This window comes from Solanum pennellii, chromosome 8 (assembly GCF_001406875.1).
Source record: "Solanum pennellii chromosome 8, SPENNV200".
Taxonomy (NCBI): domain Eukaryota; kingdom Viridiplantae; phylum Streptophyta; class Magnoliopsida; order Solanales; family Solanaceae; genus Solanum; species Solanum pennellii.
Genome location: NC_028644.1, coordinates 70,381,032 through 70,395,793, shown reverse-complemented (window position 1 = coordinate 70,395,793; position 14,762 = coordinate 70,381,032). Strand labels below are relative to the sequence as shown.

Sequence of the window (14,762 nt, the reverse complement as noted above, 5' to 3'; positions counted from 1 at the left end):
TATATATATATATATATATATATATATCATAGAAGAATAAACAGAGAAAGCCAAGATTGAAGCTTAATCACAGAAAATATTGTTAAGGGCGCGAACCTTGCAATCATATAGGGTACTGTTGATGCAACAGGTTCCACTTGTGCAGTAAATTGGTCCCACTGTGATATGTATCCATTGGCATAGGTAATGTCTCCTATATGGAAAACTATATCAATGTTTTTAAGGTCATTGATGAGTTGGTCCGTTGTATTCAGTGAGCCTGGCTGATAATTACTATACTCATTTGAACCATCTCGCTCAGCCTGAAAATCACTATGCAGTTTAGTCTAGTGATTTACGTATTGACAAAAAGAGTGAGGTGAGGAACAGGACAAAAACACAATACTCTGTGAATCCAGGTCTTCTGCTCAAACAAACAACTACAAGAACTAATACACCAAAAGGTACTTCTGATATTCACCAGACTATTCAATGAAGCACATTTCTTCAAGTTGGTAAATGGTTGGTGATGCTTTTGTAAAATGCACAGTTATTCCAGAATGGACAGAGACTCAGCATAGGGGAACCATAAAAGATTACCACAACATTCAGCTTATGTCAGTGAGAGGTAATCCTACAAGCGAATTCCCAATTGGCGTTAAATGCTCAACAAAGAAGAAAAACCAAGCTTAGTCTTTGGCCATCAATATATAGTGTAGCAGTTAATTTCTATTCAAAAGTAAATGACTGATGCCACATGAAGTGGCTTTACATTTTTATAGGATCAGTGGTAACACAAGCATAGAGTTAATAGTTTATCCGATCAAACACATTCCAAAGGAAATATGATTGTAAATGAAGAGACTGTTGTTTAAATATGTGGTAGTAAATGAACAGTTTGTTGGCTCGAAAAACTACTCACATACATCTTAAACTTGAATTACAATGCACTTAGTGAAATGCTGCAGAGAAATTTGATACTATATCCAGAAAGAGCAGAGAAATGGATTATCAGACCATCAGTAATTGGCAACTGAAGTTACCTTTCCCATGTCTCCAAAAATTATAACACGCTGCAATGAGTCTTGTCCTGGATATGGTGATGATCTAAAGGAATACATCTTACTCCAAACGTAGGAACCATTTGACAACATATGACCCATCTTGTATGTGTACCTGATGTATTTACCATTTCATCGAACACAATTATACATGAACTGATATCAAGTAAAAGTTTTATCCCTGACGCAATACAATTTGGAGAACAAACTTACAAGGTGCTTGGCCAAAGATCCTTCATGAAGCTAGTATGTATGAACCCTGGATCACGCCAGCCAACTGTTCGAGCAGGTGAACCTGAAGCATACATAAGAGAAGTATTACTTCATGTTGATATATCTCATTGGCTTGCAAATGATGGCGCGAGATATAATGAAAGAGCAGTTGGTTAAATATCATGATTTCTAACCCTTCAAAGTTTTATTGAAATTCTGATGTCTAACATTCACTGAGAACCTTTGTAGACATCCTTTACAGAAGATGGACTAGACACCAATAGTCTGTCTTATATATAGACCATAACCACATGCAGCATCAGTCAGTAAGAGGAATATGGGACAGCGTTCTATGCTAGTTCTAGTGTTAGAAAGTGGAAATGCATATCCACAAATGACAAAACTCGAACTCCCAAATAGTGCAGTTCACTTGAAAAAGAACTGTAGTTTTTTATGCATATGCACAAATGATAAAACTTGAACTCCATATAGTGTGTAATATACTTTTAAAAGGGAGTGTAGTCTTTTGTATATGCTTAAATATGTTTTAAACAGGCTGAACCTGCAGGTAGCAAATAGAAGACTCTCTTTCTCTAACTTGAGAGCTTTTGCAAATGATTATTACAGAACAGGGAAGCACCTGATGCTAAAGCTAATTAAGTATGAGTCGTCTTCCATAACTAATTTGTAGCTATGATACTTATTGTTTTTCCCTCACTTTCTAAATTTGAAACATAACTTCAAACTAAAAAATTGTAACATACCACACATTGTATTTCTATCAAATGTCAATGTTCCTGCTGGTGAGCGATGTTGGGGATCACCCTTCCGACCCCATTCAATGAAAGGAACAGCTTCAAGTAAATTATAGCCGCTTGTCCAGGTCAATGTCATCTATGGAAGGAGAAGAGATTCATTTAGAATTCATCAATGTACCTTAAAAGAAACTGAAGATTTACTTCATGGTGACATAGCTAGTGAGGACAGAGTGCCTTCCTTAACATTAGACTAAATAAATAAAACTGGTGATTAGCTAGCACCAACTTACTTCATTCCATGATTTCCCCAAAGCAAGCCGTGGATAAAGTGGTGCTTTAGGATTTGCAAATGATATGTAATTTGAAACTCCTACCAGCTTTGGCTGCAACAAATATAATGGTATTTTTAAGGAAACATGACGAAGACCAGCAAACAAATGGTGGAATTTGAATGGTAAGTTGTATGGAGGTTTTATTTTTTGTAGGCATTTGCTTTAAAACAAATACATCTAGAATAGAAATTTGGGGTGGGAGTGAAAAAGATTAAGCATAGATATAACTGACATTTGACAACCCGCCTGTAAACAATGCAAAGGAGAAATCTGCCCGCTGATTGATTAACTGGAACTTGAGAGAAGTGTTTCCCGTTTTTGCATAATCCGGATTGGAGAAATTTGCAAAGTTATACTGCGAGAGACACATTATTTATTTAGGTTAGAAATTGCAAACACCTTTCCTAATTACAGTTGAATTGTAGTCACCTGCCTTAATTGGGGCTGTACAAATATATGGAGGCTGTTGTTTACCATCATTTTCCAAATAACATGTAGATCCACTGAGATGCAAAAGGAGTAGAATAAACATTCCAAATTTATTTAACAACAAGGAAGTAGAGATGGTGTACATACTTGAATTTTGCTGGAGAGAAAACTCCAACCCAGTCATCATGTGATGGGTTGGGGTTGCCAAGATGTAGAGTTACCCATTCAGTGTCACCACCCTGTCATGTCATGTGAATTAAAGACATAAAAAGGCCAAGAAGGATATATAGATTCAAGTACCTTGGGAGCAAGAATAAATGGATAAGCTTTAATGGTGAGTGATTCATCAAGTGCAAGAGTAGCTCTGTGGATTGCAATGTTTGATAAAGGCTGCTCTCCACTATGACCTGAAGCAACACCCAATAACACCAAAAACCATACAACAAACTTCTTCATTTGGGCAAAAGTTGCCGCCTTTCTGCTCCAACAAATATTGTATTTTTTGCTTATCTCTTCTTTTTTAGAGTAATAATTTTAATGTAAATAATAGATCTTTCACTACGTGGCTACATAACATACACATACATTTTCTATGCTAAATTTAAAAAGTCAAGTCAAATTTAATCCTCTCGCTCTCACATCAGTGTCATTGTAATTTGCATTCTTAAGATAATAATAAAATGGTCCTAAACTTAAAGATTCAACCCAAACCCAAATATGTGTTGCTCCAAAATCATCACAATTAAAACAACACGATTTATTGAATTATATATACTTTTACCTCTTATAATGCCTACATAAACAAATTCATGATTGTTGCAAAAATTAATAGTAGCAGCATATTTATCATCTCTTACAAATTATCAATCCAGGATTGTTATACTAATATGTATTATTGATTGAAGTAATCTAATAATGTTATTTTAAACTGCCAATATATAAGTCAAATTATGGTGATAATCGTACACCAGACATACAACACAGTAATTTGATATGCAAAAGGATTGTCTGCTTATTGGTCCCTAAAATTTTAGTAGCAAACAAAAACATATTTCATTTCTTTTAGAAAAACATATATTTTTCTTATGCTGGAGCTAAATTAATTTAAAGATGCTCTATTGGCTATAATACCCCTAAGGCTTATAAACCAATTAAGAGCATTCATATATATATATATATATATATATATATATATATATATACACACTAATTTTCGAGCACGTGCGTTGCACATGTATTCTAAGCTAAGTAATATTTTATTAAAATAATATTAGAAATGTGTAATGAGTTATATGAACTTTTGAAAGAAATAGGCTACCTTTTGCCTGAATTAAATTTTAGAGTCCTTTCATAATCGAATTTAATAGAAATAATTAGTTAGAATGTACATATAATATCAAATGTAAAATGACAAGCTATTAAGATCAACATGCTTCGTGCGATGCCACATCAAATTAGACAAAGAATTTCAAATAATGAATTAATCCTCTAAAATACAAGTTCATCTACAATATATCATCTTATATATAATAAAAATTATCTATAGTAGAATATGCAACTACACATTCAAGTGTAACCAGAATTAAAACTTAATAGCATTAAGAAATAACTTTACTAATCACCCAAAAAAAATTAATTTTATAATATAATTAATAATTATTTAATTTTCATGCTAATAAATAACTCATAATCTAAAAATAATTGAAATACTATTACTTAATATTTAATTAATTAGGTTTTAAAAATATTTTAATTAACAATAAGGGTAAAATTGTAATTCAACTTTAAAGACAAAACCATTCCACTTAAAATAATATATGATATATAGATATATTTTTTTAAAAGTGCATTCACATATACAACTTACATTTAATTTTTTTTTTCTATTAATGTTATCAGCACATTCGATAACACCTCTATTGAACTAAGTTTTGCATGCCCATCATCAAATTCAAGGGATATCCATCCACGTCATGCGACCATTTATGACTTTAAAGTCCAAAAACTTGTTTTGTATCGAAGACAGTTATAAATCACTAGTACACTAGCAAAGATGGTAAATCAATCTCATGATATCATTATTTTGTCATCTCCAATCCATACTCGTTTTATTAGCTAATAGTATTAGTTGTTTGGCTTAGATAATCTAAAGATATTTTTTCTTTGGACTAAATCTGCATGATTTATACAACTAAGAGTATTTATACACCTTACATTAAACTCTTTTTTTTTTTACTTTCAAATATGAATGTGAAAATTTGTTTGAATGCCAAACAAGATTTTTTTTCTTTCTTTCTTTGAGGATGATGTTATTTATCCAACACAAGAAGATATAGAAGTAGCAAATTAAAGAAAACAAACTTGATAGGCATGAACTTTATAGACAATACGACAATTTTCATATTGATGCATGTACAAGTCCAACAACCTTAAGATATAAATCAACCCAGTACTGGCAATATCGATTCATGCGGTCTAATATCTTTTTTTGGTAGTTTTCTTGGAGGGTCGAGAAAATAAAAGCTAGACGCAAAGATGTGGTAAGATAATAAAACATAGTAGTATCAATTAAAATAGGGAGAATGATATGAGAATTGTAAGTAGCAGCATTGTTAGTGCACGTTTAGACAGAAAGCTGAAAAGCACAACGGATGAATGTTTTGTTTGATCTTTTAATTCCAAGGCAACACAACGCACGCTTAGTAGACATAAATTTAGCAAGGTATATACTTTTAATTTAAAAGCTGAATAAGGTGTGTATGTTATGTGAGTTTTACTACTAATAGTTTGATCAAACTATTGCGTGTGTAAAGATTGAGATGACTGCAAATGTGTTACAAAAGGAAAGCAAGAAGTTTTCCCCAATCATTGTGATCAGATAAGCATGTTACAATGTTTACTACCACTGTTACTTGGGATAACATTAGAAGGAAGATGGCAAGTGCATTTCTACTTTATTGTTTTATTATTATTATATATTATAAATAAAATAAAAGCTCTGATCATATATCCCCAAATAGTTAGCTGAATTGGAACGTTTATGGGCAACGTCTATCTTCACGTGCCATTTCACATCCCTCAAGAGCAGAAAAAAAGCTTTTATTTTCCTACCAAACCCCAATGTGTATATATATATATAATAATATAAACTTTATGTGCCTAGTTCCACTTCCAGGTCGGAATCACACCCCTTAATTACCACTACTTTCTATCATTATATATATATATAAGCATTCACTTGTTAGTATATATAATTGGAGAGGACTTCTTAGTGCGAATATTAGTATAGTTAAACCCCAACACAAATACTAGAGTTGAGGTAGTAAACAAAAAGGTCTATTCATAAATGACCGTTGGAGTGTTTAAATTTAAAATTTCTTGCATACTTTCTTGAAAACTATTTGTACAATAAAAAAAACAAATTAACATACGAACAAAACACAATTTAAAAGGCGTAAATAGGATGAAAGTTAGCAGAAGTCATAGTTTTTATCATTTAAAAAGGGGAGTAAATATTTTTAGTTTTTTAAAGCAATGGGTGGCAATAGATGGAATCAAAGAGAGGGGGAAAGAAGATGAGAGAATAGAACAAGTTTGACCGGTCAGTGGGATTAAAGAAGGCACTATCATAAATCCCTTTTACCCAAAAAATAAAAATAAAAATAAAAATGGATTCCTTTTCGTTTAACCACATTACATTGGCAGTCTTCGAGGAAAAAAATAATTCACCCTCTCTCTTACACACTTACCATAACCACATGCAGACGCCTTTATCAATTTGTACTTGTACTTTCTTTGTTTCATTCACAAAAAATACATCTTTTTCTTAAAAATAAATAAATATAAATATCTTATATTTACAATCAAACTAATAAACGTCTATATAGATATATCTTTTAATCATATGATTAATACATAACCTCATTTAATTTGGTGTAAACATTAATACAACCACCAGAAAGCACTAAGAAGAGAAATATTCCTACTACTTTACAAGTAATTGTTTGCAGATAAAAATTGAACTCTGAGATGCAGATAACACGTGAAGCCATGAGGGATGGTCAGTCGCTCGGTAGAAAAAAAGACACATTCTATCACTAATAATTTAATAACTTTGGATTCTTATGTTGCAGCCAGCAATTACTTTACTTGGTTTTAAAAAAAAAAAGAAGAAGAAGAGGGGGGTTATTTTAAGGCAGCTTCACTCATTTTAATGTCTGATTGGTGAAAAGCTCTGCTGACACTTAGCCCTACCACACCACTAGTGTTGGCAATGCCAATGCAAATATAAAACACCTACACTTTGAATAGATGCTGCACGGATAAATAAGCACACTTGAGAAGACATCAGTCATTTCTTTCCCCCACTCTCTCCCTCCCTTTATTTATTGTTTCAGGAGCTAAAGGCTTTTGCCCACCACTCTCTCTTCTTCTATCTATATATATATGTCGCTTTAACCAAAGCAATTTCTACCTCTCAATGGGAAAGAAAAAGGGTGCTACTTCATGGTTGAGTGCTGTAAAGAGGGCTTTCAGGTCACCAACTAAAGATAACAGCTGCGACAAAAAGGCTAAAATAGAGCATCAACTAGACGAGGATGAAGAAAAGGTAATCCTGCATTTCTTTTTACTACACCGATATGCTTTTGTCTAACAAAATATTTAATTGGAGTAACTTGTACAGAAAAGAGACAAGAGAAGGTGGTTATTCAGAAAACAGTCACAAAGTGAAGGGAAGGCAATAGTTGATCCAAAGCATGCAATTGCACCTGAAGCTGCTGTGGCCACAGATCAAGCAGCACTTGAGATCATAAGGTTGACACGATCTTCCAATTATTCACCTTCAAATAATGCTGCTGTGCTCATCCAAACAGCATTCAGAGGATATCTGGTACGCCAATCTTATTTGACAAACAAAGGAAAAGGCTTTTTTTTGACCATTTAATTAGTGTTACTGACAAGATTGTTAAGATACAAGTTACGTAGAAGGGCTTACTATTTTAACTCCATCTAAAGCTATATTTACAGCTCGGATGGATTTCCTTAAAATGCTGATGCACCTGTGTCGGTGATATTTAACTTGGTATAAAATGGACAATGTTTTGGGAGTAATTCAGAAAGAAGAAAGTAGATAGCTTTAGATTTGGGACCATTTTCAATTGATCACGAGAGTGTTAAATATTTACAGATAGATATTGTTATTGCAGGCAAGGAGGGCACTAATTGCATTGAAGGGGATAGTGAAGCTTCAAGCATTAATAAGGGGTCAAAATGTCCGGAAGCAAGCTAAGATGACACTCAAATGTATGCAAGCTCTGCTTAGGGTGCAGGCTCGGGTTCGTGAACAACGTGCTCGCCTTTCACATGATGGAGGCCGCAGGTCCATGTTTGCTGAAACAACGAATTTATGGGACTCTAAATATCTTCGTGACATCCGAGATAGGAATTCCAGAGTGAGTTCTACTTTCCGCGCCTTAGTTACTACTGTGTGATAAACAGCACTCACTAGCCGCTCTCTGTCTCTAACACTAGTAAACTTTTTGTACTCCGTGCAGTCTAGAGATGGAAGCTCAATTGCAGACGATTGTCCGAGATCACTTGTAGAGCTGGAATCAATGTTACAAGCCAGAAAAGAAGCCTCCTTCAAACGGGAAAAATCCCTTGCTCATGCTTTTACTCAACAGGTTCAAATTTAATTTCTGTATCCCTTTAATTAATTATCATGTTACATCAACTGAAATACTGTCTTTTACACATTCCAAAATCAAGGAATTGGATGAGATGGATATGGTTTGTAGTGAAGAAAGAAATGAAAGGGAATTAGAAGAGACAGCGAATTGGCTAGACGAGTGGATGTCATCAAAGCAATGGAACAGAGGTTCATTTGACAGAAGAGACTCTATAAAGACTGTTGAGATGGACACGGCTAAGCCATACTGTAACATGGTTCCAAATGCTCGAAGATCACAACACTCTAGCCCACTTCACAGACAGGCTAGTAGTCCTCATTATACTGCTAATTCTCCCCATCACCAGAGATCATCCCATTACAATTACTCGGCAATTCAACCACCAGCCACCCCACCCCCTTGTCAACCAAAACCTCTTCAAATGCGCTCAACAAGCCCACGTAAAAGCCAATCAACTGCAAACACTCCATGCCTACGCTCAACGAGCCGTTCAAACAGTATAATGTCCCGGTATAGTACTTCAGGAAATGATGCATCAGTTCCTAACTATATGGCTGCCACTGAGTCTGCAAAAGCTCGGATTCGTTCACAAAGCACACCTAAACAAAGACCTTCCACACCAGAAAGAGAAAGAGTTGGATCGGTGAAAAAACGGCTGTCTTACCCTATTCCTGAGCCATACACTGCGTATGGCTACAGTCAGAACTTGCGAAGTCCTAGCTTCAAAAGTCTTCAAGCTGCGTATGTTGGGATGGAACAACAATCATGTTACACGGACAGCCTTGGTGGAGAAATTTCTCCTTGTTCAACTACTGATTTAAGGAGATGGTTAAGATGAGAAAGATTACTGGAATTAACCAAAGCCATCCTGTGTGTCCTGTTTATTTTAGCCAGGAAAAATCAGGGTGCTAGGTGAATGCTGTCAGCCCTGATGTGTATTTCTTTTCTTCATTTTCTCTAGTGGATTCATTATGCACCTAGGAATTATAATTATATATCCCAATCACATTTCAAATCCAAACTAATAGTAACTACTACTTAAATTAACCTAAAACAGAGGAGGCATCAGGTGAGGCAATGTTTTCTTTTACCAGATATGCTAATGCCACCAATGAAGGAGAATATTGTTGTGAGGCTGACTGGAAAAGTGAAGAAAATTAGTAGAAAGAAACAATGTTTAAAATTGAAGTATAGACATAATTGAACTACATGACTGTAGAAAGGGACAACTTTAAATGTTGAGTGAGATACTCTTCCTGCGCAAAATTAAATTGAGTTAGTATAGACATAATTCAACGTGTGCCAATTGTACCCACTACTCACTTTTCACATTACTTCGCTATTCAAGTCCAAACTTATACTACTTAGTTACTCATCATAACTATAATTTGTTATAATTATCACTTACGACTTGCATTAATCATTATTTACGTGGAATAACTTCAAGCCACGCTTGTATAATTCGTCACATTTGTATGATTCGAAACTAACAATCCTTCATTTTATTCGTATTTGTATACGATAGTTTTTATTTGTATATGACGATAATTTCTTTTGATTTTTCAGTTTTGTCAACATATAAATTCAATCTTTTTATCTATAACTTTTTAAGTTTGTATAAACGTGTAGTTTTCAAATTTCGTATAATATAATTTATATAATGTAATTTGTATAATATACTTTGTGTAATTGTTTAAAGTTCATATATTTATGTTTTATGTTTTTATCATATTTGTATAATTCCAGACTATATATTACTAAATTTTACAAATGTACCCGCGAATTATACAAACTATTTTCCTCTCTCGCTCGCATCTTTTCTCCCTCTCCCAATCTCGTTCGTTAGAATATATAGATGCATATGTATAGTATACAATTATCTAACTGATATACATATACGAATCACTTCTCTTCCACTCTTTGCCCTCTCTCCTCCCTCTCCCAATCTTGCTCGCCACTCTCCTCTCTATAACATATGGGTGTAGCTACTACAAATCATAATTAATAAACTATGACTATAAAGCGTAATTTGACTATTTTTAAATGACTATATGTGAAAGTTCCTCGATTATATAACCCTAGTATAGGATTTCTTCATCAAAAGCTTAGCATTAGTGTCTAATTGTAAATCATCTATTTGATTTGGACTAATTTTGGACTCACAAAGGAATCTACAAAATTGAGGTACCAGTACCATATATCATCGAAGTAGCCATTTATTTTCTTAGTGAGAAATGAAATGACTTAGCTTTAAATAAAATGAGTGTGAAATTGCTTTGATGCGTAAGACTTAAAGGCAGCATTGGGATGTGCAGCGCAAGACATAGATATATTTTGATAAGTATGAACCTCTATTGGTGGCTATTGGCTAGTACTAGTTTTAGAAACGTGCGTTGCACGTTTATCCCAAAATATTTTATATAAATTTTGTTTTATAAATGACATATTTTCTCCACTTCAAATTTATTGGTATTTACTAAAAAAATCATTGTTTTTACAATTGAAAGTTCATATATCATCCTAATAAAAAAAACGCAAATTCTTAATTATAAAATTGACTAAAAGTGCATAAATGGTTAATTCATGTACTAATATGATGATTTACTATTCAATATTTAGTTTATTAAATAGTTTATAACATTGAAATTTAATGTAGGAATAGAATTGTAATCTAACTTTTTCCTAACATATATACACACGATGATGTAATATTATATTCTTAGTTTACTTAATTAATTGTTAATTATGTTTTCTTTTTCTTTTGTATGTGAATGGTTCATAAGAAGTTGGTATTATTGAAATTGTTGAAAGACTAAAAGATTGCAATTTATTAAGCTCCTAAATCTTGTAACTCTTTATTTTACTACTTTTTGATAATTAAAATTCAAGTTTCATAATGATCTTTTTTGGCATAGACAAGATAAAGATAAAGAGTTAGACTCAACAATTTTAAGATTCAATATGGATAAAACTATCATTGCTACATGAAATTCCTTCATAATACTCTTCTCTCGAACTAATTAAAAAACAATTCATGAGGGTTATTTAAAAAACAATTTCACAAATGAACTGAAATCAAAATATTTATTTTGATTCCTACGTCACGAGAGTATTGAAATATTATTATTAGATAAAATGAAAGAAATTAGCGAAGTCATAATATTCTTGCAATTAACACAACTTTCAAATCTTCTTCAAATCAGAAACATCAAACATCTTAATAGAATAATACTCAAACGTAACTAACTAAATAAAAACAATAGGAAAAAAAAGAGGTATCAGCTTAAATCTTGAACAAACAGACACACCCTTTTCATTTATTCATGCCAATAACATTTTTAACTATATCTACCGGCCCTTGTATGAAACCCTTTAATTGACACATTAAAGATAAATAATGAAAAAGAAGAAGACGACATGTGGTATTGAAACTCCAGAAGAAAATCTCAATGAATTTACCATGCTTCACTAAAGTGACTATTTATAAAATTCTATAACTATAGTTGGAAGTTGAAAAGACCTTACAAACATTGAATTAATTTAGTAAGATGAAAAGTTATTTTAAAATATTGAAAATGCTGAAATAAATGACAATTGCAAGCATATTAATTCACCTCTTTGTATACCCAAATACTTAATTGATTTTTATTAAAATTTAAATATGCCATGTATGTGTACATTATGGTGTATATGATGATTTTCTTCATTAATGATAGAATATTTAATTAATATTTTTATAATAATTTTATTTAGTGTAGGATAAAATGGTAATTCAACTTTTAACTTTTTTTGTTCCCTCTTATAATAATATATGATATGATATGATAGGATAGGAATTTGGGTTTCTCTTAACATGTTTGCTGAAATGTAACAATTCATCCCAAAAAAAAAAAAAACTATTACAACCCAACTAATATATTAGGTCCAGATGGGCTATTACGGAAGCCCAAAGCTACGTTTATCAGAATTTATGCCTCAACTCATGTAAAATATTCATGGGTCACTCAATACTCACTAGCAAAGAAGCCACAAACGCACAGAGCAATAACTCGGGGATGGATTGCTGACAAATGAAAATAAATGCATTCCAGTTTTCCTGTTAAAAGCATTGTGACAGGAATAGTCATTTTCATGAAAAAACAGGAATAGTCGGTCAAAAAATAAAAGCCAAGTTTAAGAATGTACAATTACAATAACAATAACGCATGATCAACAGATACGTAGTCATATAGCGTAGATTGGTTTCAAGAATATTGGACAAAACCGCTCCGATAATCACTGACATTGTGCGTGTATATATAGATATAATATAGTAGCTAACGAACAGCAACCAAGTGAAAAAAAGCATAAAACTAAGATGGACTTCACCATTTTACAAGCTGCCAAGACTGCATGATCACCCGATGAAGTCGAGTCCGTGACTACCGTTCTCGCAGGGAATCAAAGCTGCAGCTGCTGGTTGCAGAGCTATTGCTATAGCCATGAGGTGAACGTAAACTAGAGGCATTTCCAAGACACAACGCTTCACCCAATGGCCCTCCAGGTGCTGTTGAACTCATCCAAGAAACAGGGTTAAGCCACTGGGACCTCAAAACCTCAATGCCACTTCTCTCAGAATCCAACATCCGAATGCCCGCTTGTGCATGTTTGTTATCATCATCCATTCCCCGATTCCAACCAGACATGGAAAGTGTTAGCGAAGTAGAAGAGCCATTGTTGCTAATACCGTCTTTTGGCCAAGCATTGCTAGTTGTTCCCCTGCCCTGTAACGAGGCAATTATCGAGTTGTTACAGTGTTCATTCTTTAACTGACTTGCCAATGCCTGGTCACTGCTGCTATTACACATGTACTGATCAAAGTTCATTGGATATAATTTGGGTTCATGTTGCACTTGAAATGCAGGTGAATTTCTTGTGTTGAATCCTATTGACTGCATGAGTTGCCTGTTACAATTATCATCGACAGGGATGGTTCCAATTGTGTCTCCTCTCCCTAACCACTCAATACACCTTTCATATATAAAGGCAGAGAAAACCAATTTATTTATAGGAACAAAAGACCCACACACATAGATAAGATGAAACTTGAAATTGCCCACCTGGTTTGGTCATTGGAAGGCTGCACAGTCGGAAACTGAAAAGAGTGTCTGTTGTTAGATTTGGGAGTAGGATTTGTGTGAATTTCCACAGGCTTTCTTGAACGGGGTTTGCTTTTGTGGGCATGTCGCTCACAATATTTCTGATCCGGAGCTACATCTCTTGAGCATCTCCATTTCTTCCCATCTGTTCTCTTACACCTCCATGGTTCTGGATCCGACCCACTTGAGAACTTCAAATCCACTACACATACATAACTAACAAAATTTAGACAAAAAAATAAAAATACTCTATGACTAAATTTTTTTTTAAAAAAAAGGAATATTTACTGTTAGATTGAGGTGGAGATGGCAAAGGAAGGAGTAGGTGGGGAGGAACAGGCATAGATGCCATTATGTACTTGCATATTATGAACTGTCTTTGAAACTCCTGCAACTGGGAGGCTGTAAAAGGAATTTTTCCTGCAAAACAACCCACATCTTCAAAAACAAAAAAGAAAAACAGGCTAAAAGTTGGGGGTTTTGAAAACCGTACTAGCACAAGTGATTGACGCCCCTGAGCTCACATAATTTTCGGGCCCACTACCGCCGCTTCCTCCATCATCAGCAGTCTCTTTCAAAAAGTAGGGATGAGAAGAAGGCGCCATGAACATGGTCCTTTTATTAGGGTACGAAGTTTCACTGGTCTTCATCTTCAAATCCAGAAGCTCAGTGTTTTCTCCCTTTTCCATATATTTTCTCTTAGCCCCAATCCAATTCCAAACAACAAAATGTGTAAAGCCAAAGCTGAAAAACTACTGTTTTGTTTTCCCAGATTACAGAGGCGGTTCAGATTGGCTTAAGTTGCCGCCATTTCATAGTGAAAGAAATTTTACACATATTTGCTTCCTAATACTTGCAACATTCTAACCCCGTTGTGCTATTACGGGACAATTTGAGTATGGTCCCCAATGACGTCAAAATAATAATACTCCTTGTAACGTGTCTTATCAATTTTAGACTAGTCATATTATTAATATTCATTTAAAAATAATTAATTACTTTTTATAATTATAATTTATAGCTAAAAGTTATATGGAGAAGAGAGGCGAGCCACATTGAAAAAAAAAAGTGAGAGAAAAGTGATTTTCATATGTATATTAATTACATGATTGTGAATTTGTATATATGACAAGAGAGATTGAAAGAGGAGGAGAGAGGCGAG

At 33.7% G+C, this 14,762-nt stretch overlaps 3 protein-coding genes across 4 annotated transcripts in view; 1 reads left to right on the top strand and 2 right to left on the bottom strand.

Annotated features, from left to right (window-relative positions):
- Positions 1 to 3,292, bottom strand: part of LOC107028492 (probable inactive purple acid phosphatase 27) — a 5,894-nt gene extending 2,602 nt beyond the window's left edge. Inside the window, exons 1-9 of one of the 2 annotated variants that reach the window (XM_015229574.2) lie at positions 3,073 to 3,292; positions 2,920 to 3,011; positions 2,777 to 2,846; positions 2,576 to 2,698; positions 2,302 to 2,394; positions 2,018 to 2,147; positions 1,254 to 1,335; positions 1,023 to 1,155; positions 97 to 302 (exon numbers count right to left, since the gene is read on the bottom strand). In XM_015229574.2, the coding sequence (XP_015085060.1) occupies positions 97 to 302; positions 1,023 to 1,155; positions 1,254 to 1,335; positions 2,018 to 2,147; positions 2,302 to 2,394; positions 2,576 to 2,698; positions 2,777 to 2,846; positions 2,920 to 3,011; positions 3,073 to 3,228 (1,085 nt within the window). In that variant the 5' untranslated portion in view covers positions 3,229 to 3,292. Of the gene's footprint in view, positions 1 to 96; positions 303 to 1,022; positions 1,156 to 1,253; positions 1,336 to 2,017; positions 2,148 to 2,301; positions 2,395 to 2,575; positions 2,699 to 2,772; positions 2,847 to 2,919; positions 3,012 to 3,072 lie in introns of both variants that reach the window. The other variant, XM_015229576.2, reaches the window with a different exon arrangement.
- A 3,453-nt stretch (positions 3,293 to 6,745) lies between these two features.
- On the top strand, positions 6,746 to 9,483 carry LOC107026866 (protein IQ-DOMAIN 1-like). Its single transcript, XM_015227977.2, has 5 exons — positions 6,746 to 7,381; positions 7,457 to 7,663; positions 7,980 to 8,225; positions 8,328 to 8,456; positions 8,542 to 9,483. The coding sequence occupies exons 1-5, from the start codon at positions 7,253 to 7,255 to the stop codon at positions 9,298 to 9,300; spliced, it is 1,470 nt and encodes a 489-aa protein (XP_015083463.1). The 5' UTR covers positions 6,746 to 7,252; the 3' UTR covers positions 9,301 to 9,483.
- A 3,105-nt stretch (positions 9,484 to 12,588) lies between these two features.
- On the bottom strand, positions 12,589 to 14,289 carry LOC107027017 (growth-regulating factor 8-like). Its single transcript, XM_015228172.2, has 4 exons — positions 14,094 to 14,289; positions 13,889 to 14,020; positions 13,562 to 13,802; positions 12,589 to 13,472 (listed from the first exon to the last, which is right to left on the bottom strand). Exons 1-4 carry the CDS (start codon positions 14,287 to 14,289, stop codon positions 12,884 to 12,886), a joined length of 1,158 nt encoding a protein of 385 aa, XP_015083658.1. The 3' UTR covers positions 12,589 to 12,883.
- Between the last annotated feature and the right edge of the window lie 473 nt (positions 14,290 to 14,762).